General features: G+C 36.0%; 1 protein-coding gene across 1 annotated transcript in view; it reads left to right on the top strand.

Annotated features, from left to right (window-relative positions):
* LOC128031386 (EARP-interacting protein homolog) overlaps window positions 1-22,993 on the top strand; it is a 36,765-nt gene extending 13,772 nt beyond the window's left edge. Inside the window, exons 5-10 of the mRNA XM_052619617.1 lie at window positions 2,343-2,442; window positions 8,341-8,477; window positions 14,494-14,661; window positions 16,598-16,765; window positions 22,300-22,479; window positions 22,581-22,993. Coding sequence (XP_052475577.1) covers window positions 2,343-2,442; window positions 8,341-8,477; window positions 14,494-14,661; window positions 16,598-16,765; window positions 22,300-22,474 — 748 coding nt within the window. The 3' untranslated portion in view covers window positions 22,475-22,479; window positions 22,581-22,993. The remainder of the gene's footprint in view (window positions 1-2,342; window positions 2,443-8,340; window positions 8,478-14,493; window positions 14,662-16,597; window positions 16,766-22,299; window positions 22,480-22,580) is intronic.
* The last annotated feature ends 1,942 nt before the right edge of the window (window positions 22,994-24,935 follow it).

Raw genomic sequence — 24,935 nt, 5'->3', positions numbered from 1 at the left:
GATATCAGACATCGTTCTGGTCTTTGAGGCAACCAAAAGCTTCCTCCTTTTAGAGATGTATTGGCTCTGGAGGGAGAATTTAGAAGAAACCAGTGAAAGCAAAATGGTCTAGTAGAAAAGTTTGGCCAATGACTTCTTCAAGGCCATGACAGGAGCTATGAGAAATTGAATGGGATATTGCACAAGCTATTCCACTCAACAATTTCACTCAGTCATCACATTACATAACCTAACCATGCCACTCTGATCAACATCATACACCCTCACCCTGGTAAGGTACCGTTGATCAGAGTGGCGTGGTTCAGTTTTTGTAGTGTGATGACGGAGTGAAATTGTTCTGGCAGGTTTTTGGCAGCATTGCCAGAGAAGGCCATGAATGTAGTTCCAACACTTACTTGGAAGCCAGTGTAGAGCACCAAATGTAAGTGTTGATCCAAAGATTGGGTATAAGTCAACTAGTAGCATTTTACATGCGTTCTAGAGAGGTGTTGGTAAATAGGCAAAGAGTGAGTTGCAGTGATCTAGTCATGAAAAAGAAGACACTGGACAAGGAGCAAAACAAAGTATTGGTTGTGTAAGGACTTGATTTTCCTTGCACTGAAAAGCGCAAAACTTTGCAGTTGCTGCATTGTTGATCATATTTAGGTTTATTTTATGTACAATCAAGCATATTGTATTTATATGGTCTGTATGGATTCAGGGGTCTGCTTGTTTTGTTGTATGTGATGGGGTCTCAATAATGTGTTTAGTCTTCTAATACAGTCTGTTTTAAGATGAATGAGGCTTCATGTTTCCTCACAGGTAGCTCTTGCTGAACACAACAGCTCAGTATGCATGGAGTTTGGTTAGTCAGACACAGATGGAATTCACACATACCTGCCTTTAAATATAAGTTGCTGTACATGTTGTTCAAATAGACAAGATTCTGACCATGTGAGATCATAGGGAATTTTCACGTCTTTCCGAAGCTTTTTCGGTTCTTTTTTAAAAAGTGCATATTTGTCTGTTTTGAAAATATTCCAGTTTATGCTTCCCTGAAGAGAATAGAGAAAATATCAATGAAAAATTTCCCAAAAAGACTTGTGTTTTGTTATTTTTTTTAGTGGCTTGCCGAAACAAATTGCTTCATTTTGAGAGCTAGCGTACACCTCTTAATCAATGCCCATTGAGCACTTTGTGTCCAGTGGAGCATTTGTGAGAATTTGTGCATGGGACGTGCTGAGCGTGTAGCGATGGCAGCGTGAGACAGGCTAATGGCTATGTGATGGCTTATCAGAGCCACCGCTGTAGATCAATTGGAGCCTGAGAAGAAACGAAAGCAAACTGTGTTATATAGGTCAGTCAATACATTTCTGTAATGATGCCGTAATCTCTGTGATGTCCGGGGGCCAGTTAATGCTCACACACCTTTATATTGAATTTGCCTTTGCTCTTGTACTGACAAAAAATAAATACCCGTCTTGGAAAGTATGTTCGAGAAAAATCTTGGTTACGTCTTAAGTGAAAGTAAACAGCAGAAAAATAAATCAGATGTGTATTATTATAATGGATGCATTGTCTCTTAAAGCGGCCATGCATAATTACTAGCTGCCGTTGGTGTCCTTAATGGTAATCCAAGAAAATTAAAGAAAGAAAATCACTTACTGTTCTTGACTGAATTACTTTGTAATTTTAACAAGAATGAATTCACAGTCAAACCAAAAATTATTCAGACACCAGATATAATTTTTGAAAAATTCAAAATTAATTCATGCATTCATTCATATACTGGATTATGATCACTGAATTTATTTTATTTTGGAATTTAAGTATCTGTATGTATATTTGTAAACATTGAAACTAAATTGTTTTAATTTTAACGTTAAAAAAAGGTCTGTTGGAGGTATTGCTTAATAATGGATTAGAATTAGATTCATTTAAAATATTTTTATTATTCACCATAAATTGTTCATCTAAATTGTTCACTAAAATATATGTCTTTAGTTGTTTTTATGATATTATGATAGATTTACCTGATTGGGTTAAGGTTGAATGATTATTCAACTGTGTTTGGATGTTGCAGTTGACCTCTCATATAGAAAATATACGTTTTCTCTCACACAGATGTTTTCTGTTGTTGCCTCTGATGTCTGGATAGCAAATGATAATAGATGTGTAGACTGTATTTTGGTTCATTGTTGTACACCTCATAGCCATTTCTGCATTCTTCGTACAGTACATATGCACAGAGTACCATTCAAACATTCTATTATATAAATAATATATTCCACAGGATAGTGTAAATGCACATGACTGCATTTCTGGTCATCTATTGTTAATGTCCTCTCTCATGTCTCCTGCAGTGTATTATGGGAGCCCATGGGTGATGGGAAGCGTTTGATATCTCTGGCTGAAAACCACGTGCTGCTCTGGGACCTTCAGGAGAGCTCCACCAAGGCCACGGTGAGGTTCATTATTTTCATAATTGCTGTGTTTCTCTTCTCTTCTCTCAGTGCTGAAGCCATTATACTGGCACACCATATCAACTATATAAGGCACCACGTTCAGTTTTCTAACATTTTCATTTACAGTTCCCATTAGTTTTCACTGAGACAATACAATGTCTATAGCTGTTAGACTTGCTAGTGAATGTAGATAGAATTGGTGTTAAGGATTTTTTTTTTTTAAGGATTAAGGATGTTTTTTATAGGAGCACAAAAAAGGTATTTTGAAGAATGTTTATGTTTTTCTTTACATGAAAAATTACTCAGAAAACAAAAATCTAAATGACTCATGGGGAAAATTCTATTTCCCCTAATACATTTTTGTATTTTAAGATGTCTGTTGGGTGGGTGGTGATTTCTTGTCAAAAAGGGAAAATTAAAGCAATAAATATGAAAAAAAGGTAATTAATTTGTTCCACGTGCAAATAAAAGTTTTCTTTTGATGGGGTAAATGACTGTCTGAACCACAACCTATAAACCCTTATCAAAGTCAAAAAGTTTTATTATGATCTAGTGTAGGTCTGAGAATGATAAATGAATTTCATGAATTGCTATGAGGAAAAGGTTAATTAAATGCAATATGCAAACATTCATTCTTAGGGTGTATTCACACCTGTCTTGATTGAATCAAACTCAAGTTCGTTTCCCCCCTTGTTGCGGATCTTTTGGGCAGCTGTGAATACAGCAATCGCACACAGGTGTGGACCAAACAACCACACCAAGACCTAGCTGAAGAGGTGGTCTCGGTCCGGTTCCAAACCAACTCTTGTATGCTTGAAAATTTCTGTCCAATTAATTGATTGCCTTAGCACGCGTTCGATTTTTTTACAATTTCTGGTTCACTTGCAAAAAGGGCAGTGTGAAAGCGAACTACACCAAACCAAAAAAAATCTACATTGTATTTGGTCCGGACCAAAGCAAGTGAACTTATCTATATCTTATGTGGAAAATGTGTTGAAAATGGCTCCAGTTGAGTTGGTTGCATCCCTGGATATCACTGTTGGTCATTTAACATTTCTGTCATAACACAGTCGTCAGAAATTAAATGTTTACTTACGTCTCACTTTTAGACTATTAAAACTGAAGCTTTGTGCTGGACATTAGGCTTCCACATTTGGTAAAAATAACGGTAATGCCCGTCATCTTTGATTTGATTTGCCATCTCAGTTATTTTGACATGTGAGAAAGTCAGTTAACCTGACATTGTACAATATCTTGGACTCACCAAAGTACAGTTATCTCGGTTATTTCACAAATTTTATTATACATCTAAGACAAAATACTGAGGTCCATGGGTACGACCATGCTTATGCACTTTGTGTATGTTTGTGCAGTCATGCTGTAGCTTTGTTTGTTCCTCTACTGTAAGTGGTTTTGGATAAAAGATATTGCTAGATGCTTAAATGTAAAACATGAATGTGATTTTCACAGTTTCATGTATTAACCTACCGAAAACCTTCCCATCTGCCATAGCTCTCTAAATCTCATTCACACTTCCACCAATTTTGCACTTCACAAATGAGGATGAAACATGAGAAGCAATTTAATTTGGTGTTGTTGATGAAAACTTTGGTGTGACATGTCTTCATGCACTCAAACTTGAATCGCAAAGCAAAGAATGTGCAATAATTTGGTGGGTTGTAGTAAAGACGTTTGAGTTTCTGTGTGTATCTCAGAATCAGAAAGCTTTATTGCCAATTGTGTTTGCACACACAAGGAACTACTACTGGTGTCAGGAGCTTTCAGTACAGAAAGTACAAACATACATGTAGTTTAAGGTAATAAAATAACTAAAAATTAAGAGAATAGACGATAAGTGATAAAAAAACGATATAGTAATAAAATAAAGAGAAAAATCAAATGTCAGTAGACAGAAATGTGAAGGTGCTTATGCGCTATTTACAGATGACAGTTTTGATGAGTTGTTTACAAATGTAGATAACTATCTGATGATAGTTTTCTCAAATGAAATCCAGATAAAGTGCATGTATTCATCCAACATATGACAAATTCTGTGACATTCCACGTTACACTTTCAATTCCATTTTTCTGATTCTTTTTTCCACATTGCAGAAATCACAGGGTTCTAAATGTCTGATATTCATAATGAGGAGAAACCTCTCTGGTTCACTGACAGTGCTATTAGTAAGAAACAGCTTTGCACATAATGTTCATTAATAATCAGCTGAAGTCGTTACTAATTAATGCCTGCTGGACCGGTGCTCACAGACCACGGTGTCACAAGCCTTTACGAACATAACCTTGACTCAACATTTGACGAATCATTGCATGCTCTCAATGGTGGCTGGAGAAAAGGCCCGTGGTTGACATCACACTGAGCCACTCCATGAGGTCCTGCTATTGTCAGCTTTGCATGCAAAGTGAGAGAAGGTTATAGAGTGGCAAGGCCTGCTAAGTGCAGCGCCCATTAAAAACACCAGAGAGAGGGAAATGAGGGGGAGGCAGAAAGAGAGAGACAGAAAGGATGTTCGGAAAGCGCTCAGATTCCAGCGGTGTCGTGAAGAATGCTAATCTGCCTCATGCAAATCTTCCCTCATGCCGCCCCCATCCTCACAAAACACACACACACACTCGTCAGCCTCCCCCATCCGCTCATCCCTCTGTTCCGAGCTCAGAACAGCTCAGGTTGATGTGTTTATCACCACGCTGCGTCTGCCAGTGTTCTTTCTATTCAGATATCGCTGAATCCCACAAACAGAGAAGGAGGCGAGAAGCAGCCACCAAGCTCTCTTCTACATGTATCTGGGGTGTTTTCTCCAAAGGAAGAAGTGTTCTCAAACAAACTGGCTGAGAAAATATTCAACAGTACACTCTTAAAGTGACCCTATAATGCCATTTCGAATACTGCCTTTCTTGCAGTCTGTAATGTAGCTGTATGTGAATGTAAACGAAATGCGAAGTTGTAAAGCCGAAAGTGCATGATAAATTAAGTTACTGTCTTTTTTTAAAAAAAGAACCATTCACAACAGACTGGACCATCTGACCAATCAGAGCAGAGTAGGTTCACAGATAGGAGGGGTTCAGAGAGACTGAATCTTAGAAATGGTTTCGAGAATAGTTGGAAACTGATGTGATATTAAATTCATATTTTGAGAAAATTGAAAGGCAGGACAATGCTTACGTCTTGCAGGACGCAGGACAAAGCTCTCAACTTCAGGAATGTCCCACAAAATGCTGGATAGGTGGTCACCCTACTTCTAAAAAGACATTCTAATGAGTTACAGCAGTGGATAAGGTTCAAAGGGAGGAAGCATTCAGTGTTTTCTTATTAAGCCTTTCATTGCAGAAGCACACTGACACACGTTCACCTGCTAAACCCAAACAAACACACTGATACTGTTATCCTGGCTAACTCTTTACTCCACTTAACATTTGCACACTTAAGCTCCAAAAGCTTTCTGTCTTCTGTCAACATGTCCAGCATCCTAACATGATAAGTGACTGTTTTGGAACACTCTACATAGGCAACAGTGAGACTTCTATTAGAGTTTAATCACTGCAAAATAAATAAATAAACGCAATTCAAAGAGTAAACAACCTTATTTTTCATGCACTGTTGATAGATTTATTTGCTTGTTTTTGCATAAAATAAATTGATGCATTTTCTTAAGTCATTTTGCTTCTCAAGTGAATCTTGGTTTATGAATGTTTCGATATTGAGTTGTTGTTATATATGCTTTGGCATTATATAAACAATACAAATATCTTTTTAAATAAAAAAATCATCTCTTTGAACTTTCTAGTGAGCTTTTTGGAATGCATTCTGCATTTCTTCTCCTCAGCAAAGGACACGTGATGCTGTCTTAACATTTAACCAAAATAGATTATTATAGAAAGTAGCATGATACAAAAAAATGATGATCCCTATTGTTTTACGTGTGCTTTTATTATGTATTAAAATGTTGTCTAGATGGGCCGGTGATCAAAAGGTGGATCAATATGTTATTGTTCAGTAGCTCAGGCTGGTGCTTATGCTGGAATATTGAATCTGTTTTCTCTGTGGTCGATGAGCTACAGCACAGTAACAACTCTGAAAAAAGACAAATCTGCAGCAGAGGTTCAGAGAACGTGAAAACTGCTTCTCACAGGCTTTCACAACCACAGTGGAGTACAAATAACAAAGCTATCACTCATTGCTGTGATTATTTATTAGATAAAGGACCAGTTTTTGATTCATTTAGCAGTACGTGTCAGTTTTTTTTTTTTTTTTTTCTAGTGACTTTTCAGATGTTCTGGTTTTTATTACCTTAAACATGCTTCTACCTTTATTATTGCAAATCTTCAAAAACGTAACTATACGTACACTTCACTGCAGTTTCCAGCTGAAATGAACACTAGAGGAAGTAAAACACAAATAACTTTTATTCGTTTTCACACAAATTAATTACAGATGCAAATTATCAATTAATAAAGGCATAGTTTAATGCAGTTCCATACACAATACTTCGTTAAAAGCTACAAACCCTTTTATCATATTACAGGATTTTTTAAACTAATGCATTTTGATGTATGCATCACATAAACAGCTCCATTTGTATGTTTTTTTAAGATAGTAAACTTGCTCAGTAGCACATCTGGTACAGCGTTGCAGTTGCATTGCGAAGCGCTCGGGTATGAGTCCCATGAAACATGAGTAATGGAAAAAGAGTACTTGCAGAAGCACGATGATATACCTTGGTTGTTTCAACAAATGTTTTTGTTTGTTTTAACTCAAGTTTGCTACGATAGAGTATTGACCTGTAGCTCCACTCACTTCATATTTCCAAAGTGCCGCAGTACAACGACCAACATAATAAAACATTGCCAGATTCACATTCATCTAGTTTTTAACATCACTCACTGGACATTTCACTTTGAAAGTGTCACGTAACAAGCATGAAATATCATTTTTCAGATAATTAATATTATTATTTTTACAGTTTCATTTTTTGCAATACATTTGAAATGTGTTGTTTTATATTTCTTTCTTTTTTTTTTTTTTTTTATCGTGATTCATCATTTGTAATGCTTCATGGGATTGATTTACCCTTATGAAAGGTGCTGGATGTAGGATCCACACCCAGTGGTTATACTAGATATTGCAGTCCAAATTCAAAATATTGGAGAGGGTTATTTTCACCCAGACTTGACACATGGAGGTTGCCAGATTGACAACACCAACAGGAACGAGTGCACTTGACGATGAATGAAATGAAATCAATTGGGTAAACTGGCAGTGGGCAGGTTTCACAAACCAAAACAAAGATTGACATTCCGGCACAGAACACACAATTTCAAATGAGAATAACTGACTAGCATTGTTTTTCTGATGAACAAGTATGTTAACTTAGCATGTTTCTTAAATATCTGCAAACATATTATGGTATTTGTATGCTTTAGTAGAGACAAAATCTTACATATAGCACCTTTAAAGTTAAGTCCCCCCCCCCCACACACACACACACACATTTTGCTTCAAATCAAAGTTTATAATGTTGTGATTCATCTCATAGCTGGTTGGTTTGGTTCATGGCTTATAATGCTTTAAAAGAGACTTGTCTATTGAAATAATGGATGATACTTCCAGAACCAAGGCCACTGTATAATTGCACGAGCAGAAAGCCAGAAAGCCAACAAAGTCTTCCCATAGTTAGAGCCCCTTTTGCATTGAACTCCCAGTATAAACAATGCTTTTCTCTTCAGCTACATTGACTTGTGTCATTGAGAGCATTTATTCCTTTTGGCTCATATGCGCTGATATATTCTGTGTCTGTCAAAGACTGTGAGTAGGTTTGCCTGAAATTGCTGGTGAATATGCAACCATTGATGGAGATGTGGATCGATTTTCCTCCCACAGATCTCGAGCAGCGCCACCCTGGAGGGCAAAGGGCAGCTGAAGTTCACAACAGGCAAGTGGAGCCCACATCACAACAGCACGCAGCTGGCCACAGCCAATGACACGGCCATCCGAGGCTGGGACCTGCGGAGCATGAGGTAAGACGTGAGGAGCGTCATTTGGGTACTGTGTGCATGGCTACTGTTTTGTAAGCATCTCAAACTTTTACTATACAAACTTGAGTTTGAGTTCACAAAGCGCAGACCACATTTTTACACATACTGTATAGATTGTAGATGTTCACTGACAAGCTAAACAATATCGCGTTAGATGAGTTGCCTGCAATTATGAACGCGATATTGTCTGTGCTCTACAGCTCTTTGTAGTAAATGCCGCTCCATTCTGTGGTACTAATCATAGAACCGGCTTTACAGACAAGATGCGCATGAAAATCCCTTCCGATTATTTGCACAGTACTAAATTCTTCCAAACTTTGAACAGTAGTGTAGGTAGTAATTTGTGGTAGTTCATTAGGTTTGGTGCTCTAAGTTATCAGAAATCCATGTCACGCTCATGGTACTTGTCCAAAAATGCATAATGATAATGGTATTCCCTTGGAAGGTTTTGGTACTCTGTTTACTAAATGTTTTGAACTTCAGACTCAAGATGTATCTTCAGTGTCAAACATCACACCTGAAAGAAATGTATCACAATAGTCTTAGTTTGATACGGTGATCTGTGCCGTTCTCGTGATCCAGCGTGTGTTTTAGTGAGAGCAGGGAAGCTTCTAGAAAAGCTACGTGCCTAGAGAAATGAATGTTCACTTGAGCTCTGCTGGAGGAATAATAATCACAGCGCTATTGATCCCTGGAAAACAGTCAGAACTGATGAGATGAGATGAGAGAGAAAAATGAAGACCAGTAGATGAGGATGATTGAGATGCACAGGACAGAGTTTGTGTCAAAGTACAGTAAAGCGCTTGAGAGGTGAATTCTTACTGCATTATTATCGCATGATGTTAAAACAGGAAACTTTTCCCGCAAACATTTGACACCATGTACACTTGGTATAGTCTAAAAAGTACTGTTTCTGTTAATTATTTTTAGCATTACATGATGAATGTCATATCAAGATAAATCTGTAATATTTCCATCTGTAATGCAGTTTATATCAAACTATGTATTAAACCTACAAAGGTGAGATAACTTTAATATGATCCTGTGTATAACACTGACGGAGGATCCTCTGGTAGAAAGAGCAGTCTGTGATAGATTGAGGTCGTATGATAACTGTTGCGTGAGAATATGCCCTGCAGTTTGATTGCACTGATCTCAGGAGACGTCAGCACATTCATTTACAGCTCAGAGAGGAAGGTGTTAAATGGCTTCATCAAAAGTTTTAGCATAAATGCTTCCTCTCTCTCTCTCTCTAGAATGATGTCAAATATTCCCAATGGGAACACTTAGACAGTGATGAACTTTTTTTTTTTTTCAAGATGAAGGTTTTAGAGGGTCATGAGAAACTGTATGTACTGCATGTTAGAATGTGTTATCTCCCATTTTAGGTTGAAAGCTGTTCATTTATGATTTTTTTAATTTTTTTTTTATAATATTATTTTATAATAGTAAAAATAATGTTTAAAGTACAAAAATTTAAATATAATGAAACATGCAATACAAATTATTTAAAAATTAGAAGTTAAAATAAAGGGTATAACATGGAATTTAATTGTGTTGCTGTAACAAAAAATATAATGTAATGTATATAACAAAATAAAAGAATAAACATGCAATAATTACAATAAGTAATTGTATCTTTAAAATACATATTTTCAGATAAAAGATTTAACATCTAATACAACAGATTTAAAGGTATTTGTTTATCTGTGCTTCTGTAAAACACACACACCACACACACACACACACACCCACACACACATATATATGTGTGTGTGTGTTTGTGTTATGAATATGATTGATTAATTATAAAAAAAATAATAATAATAATAATCAAATTAACTGCTATAAACACAGTTTAACATTTACATGTAAAAAATAATATATTGTTTAATTTGTATGAATTTATTTAATTTATATGGATGAATGATCAGTTGAATTGTTATTTTGTATTTCTCCTCAGCCATTTCATGTCAAACCTACTCTAGATCCTGCAAAACCAATATCATTACGTATTTAAAAAAAAAAAAAAAAGTAAATAAGTATTTAGTATTTTTAGTATTTATTTAGTTTAAAATCATTTAAACTAAAGCTATATCCCCTGTTTCGATGTGAGCCACACACGTCAGTGTTTTTACACGGGACGTCTTCTCAGTGTCTCAAACTACATACATCCACATACTGTCTCCTGACCTTTTAACTTTCCTGCTGTCTGTCTAATAACCCGTAGCCTTTAGAAAGTGCCATTTCCTGCAGAGCGTTCAAAAGCTGTTTGAAATCCACATGCTTTTAAACCGTCTTCCTTGTAGACATCAGGCCTCTAGCTCTTCCATGCAGCCTGTCTCACTTCAGTGTCATGTGCCTGGCTGTTGCCATGGAAACAACGGTCCGGCTCCGAGAGCGCTGGGGAACCGCAGCCCGATCCGCTCAGCCACGTCCATTTATCAGCCAGCCTTGCCTCGCTGCAGTGCGGAACAGCGGCTCATAATGACTTCTGCGGCCAGGAGAGGGACATTGGGCAGGGGACTCGTGTCCGCAGGCTTAAGGACCAACACAAACTAATCTCTGTCCGATTCTGTGTGGCATGTGCTCATCCAGGCTTTGCCTTATCGGGTCCCAATTTCACATTTACAAGCATGAAGGACTCAGGAGCAGTGCCGCTAACCTCATTTCTTGCTCCATTTCCTTGGCTGGGTCGGCCCTGGCTGTGGCTCGGGACGCGTCCTCTGATCCTGAACTGGGAGAGGGAGAAAGTTCACAACCCGTCCGTCTGCTAGAGGTCTCCTCTGTTAAGGCCAACTAGAGGACATACAACAATATCAGCATAGAGCCTGGTCCATTTGTCAAGAGCAACCTGTAAAACACACAGATTTTTTTTTTTTTGTTTACCTGATGTTTAAAGGACATTTAGTGTTAAAGGGATAGTCCAGGATACAGTTAAAATTCTGTCATTATTTACTGAACACAAAGGAGACATTTTGAAGAATGTGTGACCAATCAGCTGGTCATTGACCTCAGTAGTTTAAATATATACAGTACAGAGCAAAAGTGTGGACACACCTTCTCATTCAAAGTTTTCTTTATTTTCATGACTATGAAAATCGGAGATTCACACTGAAGGCATCAAAACTATGAATTAACACATGTGGAATTATTTACATAACAAAAAAAGTGTGAAACAACTGAAAATATGTCATATTCTAGGTTCTTCAAAGTAGCCTCCTTCTGCTTTGATTCCTGCTTTGCACACTCTTGGCTTTCTCTTGATGAGCTTCAAGAGGTAGTCACCTGAAATGGTCTTCCAACCGTCTTGAAGGAGTTCCCCGAGAGATGCTGAGCACTTGTTGGATCTTTTGCCTTCTGTCTGCGGTCCAGCTCACCCCTAAACCATCTCGATTGGGTTCAGGTCCGGTGACTGTGGAGGCCAGGTCATCTGGAGCAGCACCCCATCACTCTCCTTCTTGGTCAAATAGCCCTTGATGCCTTCAGTGTGACTCTGTCAATGTGACATAGTCATGAAAATAAAGAAAACTCTTTGAATTAGAGGTGTGCCCAAACTTTTGGTCTGTACTGTATATTGGGTGACTCTTTATATTCAGTGTTAGTACAACTATTATGTACTAACATTAAATATCTAAAAGACTATGGATTCAACGCACAACTACATGTTGTTATGTAATTATGGTGAAACTTGACACTTCAGAATACTGAACACAATTCACTATTAGTTAAGTACTAATAAACCACCAGTATGCTAGTAATAGGCATGGTAATTAATAACGAGTAATATCAGCTAGTGTATATGTGTTCCCTAAAGTGTTAACGTAATTACAATGGACCTACAAGTATGGACATAAGTATATGTTGTCAAACGGTTAAGTACATAGTATATAAGGTCATTTAATGTAGTTGGACCATAACTTCGTTTTTACTTGAATTAAATAATCATTTAATTTTTTTATGGCTTACTTTGATACTTTTGATTAATATGATTCTGTAATCTTTCTGTAAATGCCACCCAATAGGACATTTGAGTACATACCATTATGTATAAACACTGTCACAATATTCTGAGAAAGATTTCTCTTTGTAGAGCTAAAGACTTGTGTTGTTTGTGAGGCTCTCACTTGGAGTCTGAGGTAAGTCTCAGTTCAGTTGGATTGTCAATCGTCAAGTAAATATTTCTAGTTTCGAACACAATTTTTGTTTCTGAAATAAAACTGTGCACCTCAACTCTGGGAACTTATTCAACAGTCTGTATTTTCTGGCATGCAAAATGCATGACACGCAAAACTCTGCATTTGAACATTCAATAGCAAATACTTAAACTAATAACAAAACATACTTATAGTAACTGGTTCAGAAGCGGCAGATTGTCGTAGCGAAGTCAGAATGACCTCCTCTCATAGGTTCACGAAACGGCCGTCCATAAAATGCGTTGCTGTTCTGTTGTAAGTAATCTTAAAGATTCCTAAATGCATCTACTTTCAGAAGGCCAAATAAAGTGCTTTTGATTTCACCTAGATACACACACATCTCCCTGACACGACTGCTTCAACACTAACTGTGTTACTGAAAACATGCCTTCTTTCTTTGTGTGAACATTTGGGTGGCATTACGCAAATATTTCCACATAGTGACATAGACATGTGGGGCGTGTTTAATTAAAAGAGGCGTTTAAGGAGCGTGGCAGAGTCTTAACTTTTATAAAGAATATCTCATTGGATTTGAGACTTTAATCTTTGCAACTTTACAGATCTTCTTCATTCACCAAGAGCTTGTAACACTCCAAGGAGAAAGGAAAAATTGAAATCGCATCATATGACCCCTTTAAAGCTTATAGCATATTACTCTACTATTTCTGTCCTATATAGAAAATTAAAAGTTGTATATTTTGCTATATTGAACTAAGCCCTCGTTTCACTATTGACCGAAAATGAGAGAACTTTGTGACAAAAAGTTTGTTGTAGATCAATAAATGAAACATGTTTAATTGAAATCTTAAATAATAAGATGAAATATAAAATTAAATATTTCTGTTTTTCTTTTCATTTACAATTAACGGAAGGAAAACACTCCGTAAGATATAGAATAACAACATAATCAAATTATTTTAAAATAAGGAATAGGGAATTAATTTTTTTAAATAGATTAAAATATAAATAATTGTCAAATTGATCGATTGCCAAAATAGCTGTTATTTGCAGCCCCAGAGAACACTGAGAAAGATATTAAATAGCATATGTCTGTTACAAAAAAACGCTGATATTAAAAAAAAAAAAATATTTAAATAAATAAATGTCTGATTATTCGATGGCCAAAATATTTGTTAGTGTCTTCTGCTATTGATGTTATGTTCCCACTACATGAAACAAGACATTCACTGTTAACATGGCTCTCCAGTGGCTGCTTTAGACTCGACTTGAATGGAGACTTAATTGAAGCTCCAAACACTCTCACATGTCAAATATTTCACTTCCTGTTTTAATGAGATTTTTAATTAGCATGTTAATTGTCAGAGTGTTTGGCAAGATAGCCGGCTAATGGGAGTAGAAAAATCCAGACGTCATGGTGTAGTAATACATCTGGATTTTGTTTAGTCCATACAGATGAGCCTGAGTTCCTATAAAACTCTCTTTCTCAAACATACACACACACACACACACACACACACACACACACACAGAGCAACAAGCAAATCCAGCCTGTAGCCCAGGAAGTCATCACCTTGCAAGAGGATGCCAGCAGCCTGTGTTTTATGGCTTGTCACACTTTTATATGAGGCTTGATGGAGGTTTGACCTTCAGACCCAGACGCTCAGGCTGCTTTTGATTCATGAGAAACACTCTATCCTTATTTCTCCCTTTCCTGCTCTGTCTGTTCCTCTAGTTATCGTCTTTGCTTCTCTCTTCATCACTCTATCTTTCTCTCAGTTGTTCATTTGCGTTCTCATTTGTGTTGGTCTGAGAGTGTGATGTGATGTTTTTGTTGTTCACAGTCAGATCTACTGCATTGAAAACGCTCATGGGCAGCTGGTGCGAGACTTGGACTTCAACCCCAACAAGCAGTATTACCTGGCCAGCTGCGGAGACGACTGTAAAGTCAAGTTCTGGGACGTGCGTCACATCAACGAACCCGTCAAGTGTCTGGAGGAGCACTCTCACTGGTTAGACACTCCAACACACACACCATCACTGCACAATCAGGCTGAAAATGTGCACTTACACTACAGGTCAAATACTTTTAGTTGGAATAATTATTATTATTATTTTATTTTTATTTTTTCTAAAAAGCCCACCAAGGCTGCATATTTTTTTTTTTTTTAGTTTATAAAAAATATAGTAAAAACAAAATAACTATTTTCTATGTGAGTATATTTTAAAATGTATTTTATTTATGTGATGAAAAACTGAATATTCAGCATCATTACTCCAGTCTTCAGTAACACATGATCCTTTAGAAATTATTCTAATGTGTTGATTTGCTGCTTAGTTATTATTGGTGCTCAAGTATTAACAATAGTCCTTGATATCAAAGTTGAAAACATAATATTTTTGTAGAAATTGTAATGCATTTTTTTTTTCAGGGTCCTTAGATGAATGTGTGTGTGTGTGTGTGTGTGTGTGTGTGTATATGTATATATATATATATATATATATATATATATATATATATATATATATATATATATATATTATTTTATTATATTTTTATTTATATTTTCATCACTTCAGTACATCCCTGATGAATAAAAATATATGTTTATCTTTTAAAAAACAAATCTTACTTGCCCCAAACATTTCAATGCTATCACAATTTCCTCAAAAAATATGAAGTCAATCTGTTTTCGACATTAATAATAATAATAATAAATGTTTCTTGAGCAGCAAATCAGCACATTAAAATGATTGCTGAAGGATCATGTGACACTGAAGACTGGAGTAATGATGCTGCAATAAATAACATTTTACAATATATTCACATAGAAAACTGTTATTTTAAATGGTAATAATATGTCACAGTGTTACTGTTTTTAATCAAATAAATGCAGCCTTGGAAAGTAAAAAAGACTTAAACATTAAAACATTAAACAATCTTACATTTTTGAACTATAGTGTATTTAAAAGTTGTCTGTATTACACACAAAACAGAATCGAATCATTAAAATAATGAGACTACCTGTATGTTGTGTCCTGTTCATTATATCAGTGGTAAATGATACACAGCAATAGCTTTTTATTAGCTGAAATGCCCATGTGTGAAATCTCTGTTAATTAGCCGTTAATCTGTCTAATGTGACTTACCTTTGCAGACACAGATGTACTTGTATTTCATTCACATCAAAGATAATGGTCTTTCATGAGGTTTGAGGCTTGTGTTAGCACAATCTTTCACATCTTCCTTTAAACCAGGCGGTAAAGCCAGCCTTCCTGTGGAATTGTATCTATGCATGTCAGGTTTCAACATGGTTATCTTAAATGTAGAAGACAGTATTTTAATTAGTGTGTGTACATCTGTGCTCTTACATCTTGCTGATGCTATAGTTGTGTGTTACAGTGCTCTGGGGTGTGTTAGCGTAGCTGGATGTAGCTCACTGCAGATCTATTTCAGTGAAGAAAGAGGAGTGTGTGTGTGATTGTGAGAGAGTATCTGCTCGTAGGTGTGAGTCACTGGATATAATTGCCTCAGAATCATGCATATCGCTTCCCGCACGCACCAATCAAGGCATGAGAGCTTGTCAGCCACAGGATGCTATCTCTCAAAGATAGAGGCGCCGGATCAATCATAGTCGTTTTGATCCTATTTAGATAGGAAAGAGCCACAACAACGATGTCTTATACATGTTTCTCATTTCTTGTGTTTGCAGCGACAGGGGTTCGGCCGAGCCACAGGCTGGGAGGCATTAGGGAATATTTTGGGATAGGAGACAGATTAGTTAGGAAGAAGTCTTGACTGAGACAGATTTTACTGCTGACAGCTGAGTTATCCTCCCACAGTCCCTGGCTATGAGGGCTGTGCCCGAGGCTTATACAGACCGAGGAAGAGGTGGATGAGTGGGGACAGGAACGCAGGCGTGTGTGACACTGTGCTGTGTGTTTCAGGGTGTGGAGTGTGAGGTACAATCACTCTCACGACCAGCTGCTGCTCACCGGCAGCAGCGACAGCAGGGTCATCCTGTCCAACATGGTGTCCATCTCCTCAGAGCCGTTCGGACACCTGGTGGACGACGACGACCTCAGTGACAACGAGGAGAGCCAGCAGGAAGACAAGTACACACATCTCTTTCTGCTTCTCTTACCTTCTGCTTAGGGATATGTCGGTGTCAAATGTTCATGTTGTGATTAATTGCTCAATGCTTTTATCACGGTAGACGTATTATCACGAAATTGGTCATAATACAGTATAAAAGGTTTAATAACTTTTTTCTTAAAACAAAAATAACTATACAATAAAGCAATACAGAAAATATATATAAAGTTAAATGTTTTACACAGATTAAAGTGCAAAAGAACTATAAAGACCACTAGCTATCACTTTACAATAAGATGTCATTATTAACCATAGGTAATGCATTAACATTCACAATGAGAAATTATTAAACTTTGTTAAAAAGAAATACAACTCTTAGTACATGTTAGCATATTAAATAATACAGTTGCAATTTTTTATTTTAACAACGTGTTATATAGTGGAATACCTAAGATGAATGAATGTTCAGAAGAATTTTTCATTGGCAGCTTGTTTACTAATGAATTAACTAATGTTAACTAATGAAGCCCTAATGTAAAGTGTGAATGAACAATAAAGAATCAAAACACGTTCAAACAATATCTATGGCATGTTGTAGTCCAGATTAAAATGAAAAAAAAAAAAAAAAAAGTTTGAAAATAAATAGCCTATTAAGTCTAAATATATAAGTATGTGGCACTGTGATGAACATCATAGCGAATACACAAATCTGAATGGCTATTAAAATTAATTTAAATATGTTTTAGAAAGTAGTGCAGCTGCTTTATTTACGGGGTTTCCAGGGTAAGGACAGAATTTTCTGCAGTTAAGCGCCATCTGCTGTCAGAGAGTGAATGTGTTTTCATTCAGCGCGTCTCTCACGTATTCCCCATGTCCTTCTCATGCATGCCTGTTTATGTCAGAGCGGTACATGCATCTTTTAAACAACATACAGTGCTGTTGTGCATTTTGACCAGTTCATGGGAAAAGTATTCTTAAAATACATTCCAAATTCTGAATAATTTGTAATGTATAATTATTCACAGTATTTAGAAGTGTCCACGATAACAATATAGTGCATATTTATTACCATGATATATTGCATTACGAATACCAGCACATGCCTTCTTCTGCCTGAGCTTTATTGCGTCCTCAGATTTTCTATATAAATGCAACAAAATGCATTTGTTCTTTTCATTTGAGTTCAGTACAGTTCACTTCATTTCAGTTCAGCAATAATTCAGTTTATTTTTATTCATTTAAATCCAGTTCAATATATTTTAGGTCAGCTCAGTTCAGTGTAATCTAGTTAGTTTTTTTTTTTTTTTTTTTTTTTTTTTTTTTTTAAAGTCTGGTTTGATTTAAATTCTATGAAGACCCGAGACTCGAACCCACTGAGACTCGGAGTCAAAATTTTCTAACCACCAGGCCATGATTTCCCCAAATTGAATTGCATTAATGCATTTAGCAAACGCTTTTTTCCAAAGTGACTTACATAATTTAGTTCAGGCCAGTTCAGTTCAATTTAGCTCAGTATTTTTTTGTCCAGTTACTCCACAAAATACATTTGTTCTTTTCAAATGAGTTCAGTACCTTTCTATTAATTTCTAGTTCAGTAGAATTTCATTCAGGTCAGTTCTGTTAAATCTAGCTCAGTATTTTTAGGTCAAGTTTGATTCATTTAAATTCCACGAAATGTATGTGTTCTTTTCAAAAAAAAAATTCAGTCTAATTCTGAAGAATTTAGTTCAGTTCAATCTAGCGCAGTATTTTTCAGTCCAGTTTGATAAAGTTAAATTCCACAAAATATATTTTTTATTTTCGGTTGTGTTCATTTTCAATTATTTTCAGGTCTGTTCATTTCAGTTCAGTGTAGTTTAGATCAGATAAGTTCAATTATATCTACGTCAGTATTTTTCAGTTTAGTTTGTTGCACATAAATTCCGGGAAATAAATTTGTTCTTTTTAATTAATTTCAGGAACTGAACTGCCAGTGAGCCTACTGCTTTTTGATGCTGCTTTTGAAGAATATTTAGACTTAGACTTATAGCACTGATGGTAATAGCACTATTTTTCAACCTCAGATTAAAAAGTTAGGAATGGAACAAAATCCCATTTTTGCTGTAATAATAATTAATTATTAGTAATTAAGTATGAACCAAAGCGCGATAATATAAACATCTTACTATAAACATCTTCATTATTATCCCTTCATGGATTCAGTCTTATATGTATTATATGTAGCTTATTGTAAATATAAACCATCAGTTTCGGACAGGGGAAAGCTAAACTGCACCTGCTTTTAGAGCTTTGCATTTCATCCCAAACTCGACATGTTCGCGCAGACAGATATGGCAGAAAGCACATCCGGTTTGTTTTCTCTATTTTACAGAAGCACAATGTTTTGTTAATATTCATGTTTACAGAAAAATAAGGGTACACCATTACACTCTGTATATGGTAGGGGTGCTCCGATCACGATCGGGCCGATCGTTAATGCGCATCTAGTCAGTAAAGCCAGTTATCTAATCAGCGGTTAATTCCATCAGGTGCGTGATTTCACATAGAGCAATTGAGAAGATGCGCCAAAAAACGCTGAAAATTAACGTGATTTGCGCATCTTCTCTATTAACAATGGCTCTGTGTAGTAACAGCTGCTCTATGTGAAATCAGGCACCTGATGGAATTAACCGCTGATTAAATAACCGGCTTTATTGACGAGATGCGCATAACGATCGGCCGATCGTGATCGGAGCACCCCTAGTATATGGGAATAAAATGGGCCCTATTTTAACGATCTAAACACAGTGTAAAGCGCACAGCGCAGGTGCACTCAGGGCGTGTCCAAATCCACTTTTGCTATTTTAACGACGGAAAAACGGTTGGCGCACCTGGGCCCATGGTCTAAATGGGTTGTCCCTATTCTCTTAATGAGTAATGGGTGTTTTTTTGGGTGCAACGTGCAATAAATCAATCAGAGTCTCATCTTCCATTCCTTTTAAGAGGCAGTTGCGGTCGTGCCACAACAGATTTGCTTTTTAAACAGCGGAATTTTGAAAGTGCAAAGATAGAACGCGTCTCCAAGATGAAACAGAGCTGCTCGTGTGCAAGCAAATAGATAGACTAATTCTAATACATGCGATGACTATCCATTATGACATGTAGGCATATATATATATATATATATATATATATATATATATATATATATATATATATATATATATATATATAAAATTTTAATATTTGGCATGTTTGTGTGCCGCAGTCTATTTTCAGCTCCTTAAAATAGCATTGCGCCAGCATTGTACTTGAACACACCTCTTTTTTAGACCAGCACGCACATGGGCGCAAAAATTAGTGCAAATGCATTTGCTAATTAAACGACATTGCGCATTGCGCCGAGTGTATTATAGGGCCCAATATCTTAAAAAGACCATATAATAAATAAATATGTGTGACCTGCTGAAATAAGCAAATTATTAAATTTAAGTTTCAAGCCTTTCATAATTTGTGACATTAATGTGACTATAGTGCCAAAATTTGTTAGAACAAGGCCTAGCCTATAACACGCAACAATAAGCCACCTTCTCAGTCGTTTTATTTTTTATTGCATAATGCACACATCCTTAAATGTAATCTACATATTCCAAGTTAATATCCCATTTTTTTGTACGATTTCTAGTGTTTCATGTCGCATGTTTATCCTTTTATTTTTGATTTCTCACAACTTATTTTGTTCAAGGTTTTATTATTATTATTTATTTATTTTTATGGTGTGAGTGAGAGACAATTGTGATGCGAATAAAGTCTCATGAGTACACATCGATATGTATGCTTGTACAGTGGATCAACGGCCAAGGTCATTATTTTTTGTTCAAAAACTTTCATTAGCCTGTAGATCGAAATCAAAGCCTCTTAATACAATATAAGGAAATTGTGTGGTTTTAATGGTTTCATAATGAATGTTTAATAACCATAACATGCAGTAAGAGCCTTTGTGTAAATTACTTTTTTTAAGCATAAGGTTGCAGCCTATACGACTAGCCTATCTCACGTTTTGAAATTAACTTTCTAAAAATACATTTAAAATTAATTTTCTAATGATTTTTAAGGTTGTTATATTGTATATTATAATGTTATTGATGTTTTATTTCATTATTATCAATCAATATATATATATATATATATATATGTGTGATTCAGTGAAATTCTTTGAAATATGTTTGTTCTTTTTAATTATATTTAGTAAAAATCTATTAATTTTAGTCCACTTAACTACAGTTAGGCCAGGCCAGGTCATATATATATATATGAAGAGTTTGATTCCAAAACGCAATAAATCCTTTCAAAATGCATCTTTAGGTGCTAAATAACATTAAGAATTTTAATCCAGGTTTTGATTTTCAAAGATGTTTACATTTTTTATTATTATTATTATTTTCCCCAAAATGCAATAAATCCATTGAATCAATATGAATCATATTGAAACTGATGAAAATAAGATAATCCATATATTACAGCCTCTAATTTGGTCAATACTAATCTTACATACAGGCGATGGACTAAAAATACATTCATCAGTCATCGTTTCTGAATGAATTGAACGGGTTATCTTTTTAATGCTATAAATGAATTACAGCAATGAAAGAAATTTTCATTATGAACAAGAACATGAACAACAATATCACATTAGACCATTCCATTCCTTACACTCAATTTCCAAAAGTGCATTCATCTTTGCCATGTTACATTCATTTAGTTGACTAGTGCCATGTACTGTATTGACAAAAACATAAATGTCATTAATAAACACAAACACTGACAAGCTATAATCGAATCATAATCGAATGTGATTCATCTAATGAACGCCATATAGTGTAGCTTTGTGCATAGAATGGTGCGCCGTGATTGGTTGTTAACGTTTACAGTGCATGGAATTGTGCACTGTGATTGTTGAGCAGATATATTGCATTCTGCTAAAAGGGAGACTGACTTTTGTCGCAGTTTGTAAAAAAAGGGAGAAACATGACCTAATAAATCTGCGAATATTGTATTTTGGGTAAAAATTCACTTTCCAGTACCGACCAGGAGCAATACTGATTTTGTCTGAAACTAAAAAAATGTTTTAAATGTCTTTATCGCATTTTGGAACCAAACTCTTCATCTATTCAATTCAATGTAGTTCAGTCTAGATCAGTATTTTTCAGTCAAGTTTCATTCAGTTCCACAAATATTCCACAAATAGAGATAATGTATTTTAGTTTAGTTCTGTACAATTCTATTCATTTCTATTCATTTCAGTTCAGTTTAGTTTAGTTTAGTTCAGTTAAATCTAGTAATTATCAGTCAAGTTTGATTTAGTTTGCTTCTACAAAATACATGTTTTTTGTTCAAATGCATTCAGTACAATTCTATGGCAGTTTAACTTAAAAGTATGTTTCATAGAATTTAATGCTATTCAGTACATGTTAATTCAGCTGAGCCTTGGTTTGATTTAGTTTGTGTGTCACAGTGCGAATACATCTGTATATTACCAGCATCACTTACTCTGCTCATGTATGTTGTGTGAAAGGGGGAAAGAGCCCCTGCAGGACAGCATCATTGCCACATATGAGGAGCATGAGGACAGCGTCTATGCTGTGGAGTGGTCTGCTGCAGACCCCTGGCTCTTCGCCTCCCTCAGCTATGATGGCCGGCTGGTGATTAACAGAGTCCCTCGAGCCCTCAAATACCGCATCCTACTATAAAGCAGGTGAGCAGCCGAATGGTGGAAAACGGGGACATTATTGATACTATACAATAATGGGTAATGTGCAAGAAATACTGTAAGCGTTTGTTTCTCTCTTTTTCCAGGATGAACTCACATTCCCAGCTTCTGCAGACATGGAACAGTGAAATCCTGCTTTGACTTCATACGGGACTGTTTAAGTAAACTCTGTCGCGTCAGACATCTGCAGCAGCTGTGCTGTTACTTTTTGCTGTATTTGTGTGCTTATTTCCCAACACCTGATGATTTATTGAGCTGGAGCTGGTCATAAAAAACTCCTGGATTACGCATATATCTGTGTTCTTGTGTTTTTGTCTATTCTGTTTGGTGCTGTGGAAAATCAGAACCCTGAAGATTAATTATGATTATGTGTCTTATCATGTCTGCTGTAACAAAAGCAATGTTCTGTGGAGCTGTCAGAAAAAGCCTAATTACCCCTGTATGTTTCCCAAAAAACAGCTTTAATTAAAGAGAAAGATTTGATGTCCTTCTCTCCTTATCTCGGTCTCCTCTTTTTCGTTTATAATTGTGAGACGAGTGTTTGTTAAAGAACCTCCAGTGACCGTCTGTTTTAATTACAGCTTGACTCTCCACATCTCTGGCTGCCAAGGGACGGCCGTGGTCCGATCCGTCAATACCAGGGCTGGTGAAATGAGTCTCTGAATACATAATCTCAGCATGGTCTGTTATCAGTGATGCAGGGAGATAAAATGCATTTGGAGTTTATGGATTTTAACCTTGCATGGTCTGTCACAAGCCCTGCTGCCCCTGCTGTTCTGTGGACACGCTGGACGGAAGATTCGACTGGGTCTCCATGAAAGGTTGCATTCACTTATGGAATGGTCCTGTTTAAAGTTTACTGGCCGGACTTTGCATTTTGCAGATAGTATGGTCATGCACCCACTCACAGCTGTTTGTTATTTTTTTATCAGTTATCTTATTTAAGCCTCTTATTTTCACTCTTTTCTTTGCCAGTGTGTTTTGCTACTTATGCTTCACTCACACTTTTTGCTTTGATTTTTCAGTTATAAGTTTCTTTTTATTTATTCAGTTTATTCGGTTGCTGCCCAGACTGTCTGGACTGTGTCTCTGTTCTCTGGCTCTGCCTGCTTGCCTGGACTGATCATTGGTATTGATCCTCGCCTGTCCCTGACTATCATGTGCTTCTCTTGGTTTTGCAACCATTGCCTGGTATTTGATTATCACATGTTAGACTACGTGCCATGGCTTTCCTGGGATTCATTTACTGATCAGACTGCTCTACAGTTTGCTGGTCATTCGCACTGGGTCTGTTTTGGCCAGTTTCTTTGTCTCTCTCTCTCTCTCTCTCTGCTGTACCAAAATATGCTTTTTCATATATATATATATATATATATATATATATATATACAGTATACATTAAACAGTACTTGATTACCACCATAGTGTGCAGTTCGTCATAAGCAGCTGTCAAAAAAACACTACAATAATGCAATGGCCATTAACTGAATAACGTAAAATATAAAACAAAACACCCTAATATACATTACAGCCAAGAAAATGAAAAGAAACAAAACCATAAATAATACAGTAATTCTTAGTTTTCACCTGCAATAACCATACATCTGACAGGATTCAATGTGTAAAATTTAATATAACGTGATATTAAACCATCTACAATTTCCACAGTTAACAGTAATGTAACCAATTAACATGCTTTTACTGTAACAGTTTTTTTTTTTTTTTTTTCTGAAAACACCCAAAAATTAAGTAGTGACTTAATGGTTTTGTTTATTTTTATTTCATTTTTTAAAGGGCATTAAGTGATAGTCCATCGAAAAATACTTCAAATGAACATAAGTGAAGGTTAAAATAATAATAATAACCCATCTCTGTGAACCCATATAATGCATGTTAATGGGTGGCCAAATCTTGATGCTCTTAAAAGCCCAAACAGCTATCATGACATTAATCCATGCGACCCCACTGAATGAATATTTTTATCTAAAGCAAAACAATAGGTGTGTTTTAGAAAAATAACTATATTTTAAATATTTAAACTTCCCCAAATAAGTAGGGGAAAAATACTTCAAAACTTATGTTGTTGAAAGAGTATCCAGTCACTCTTTTTCTCAGACTGAAACATACTGTAGCACAAATATCTGTACAGTGATGCAGCTGACTGCGTCAGGTCACTGCTTAATGTCATTTTCTCACAGCAGGATAGTGTCATTCATCTGTGTATTATGGTTCTGTGGTATAATGATTTGATTGCTGTCTCTGTCTGGTCGCAGCTCCCTCGTGTGTTTCCAGTGGTGTTTATTTGTTTCTGTCGTATTTAAATACTCTTAAATCTATTGAATACATAGACCACAGGGTCACTGTTGTGCAGTTCCCAGAGGGCCCATACAAAATTGGATTCAGCTGTTCACAAATGAATTAAATTATATTAGTTTTCATTT

The sequence above is a fragment of the Carassius gibelio genome, chromosome A17 (genome assembly GCF_023724105.1).
Source record: "Carassius gibelio isolate Cgi1373 ecotype wild population from Czech Republic chromosome A17, carGib1.2-hapl.c, whole genome shotgun sequence".
Lineage (NCBI taxonomy): Eukaryota > Metazoa > Chordata > Actinopteri > Cypriniformes > Cyprinidae > Carassius > Carassius gibelio.
This window is presented reverse-complemented; position numbering and strand designations above follow the sequence as displayed.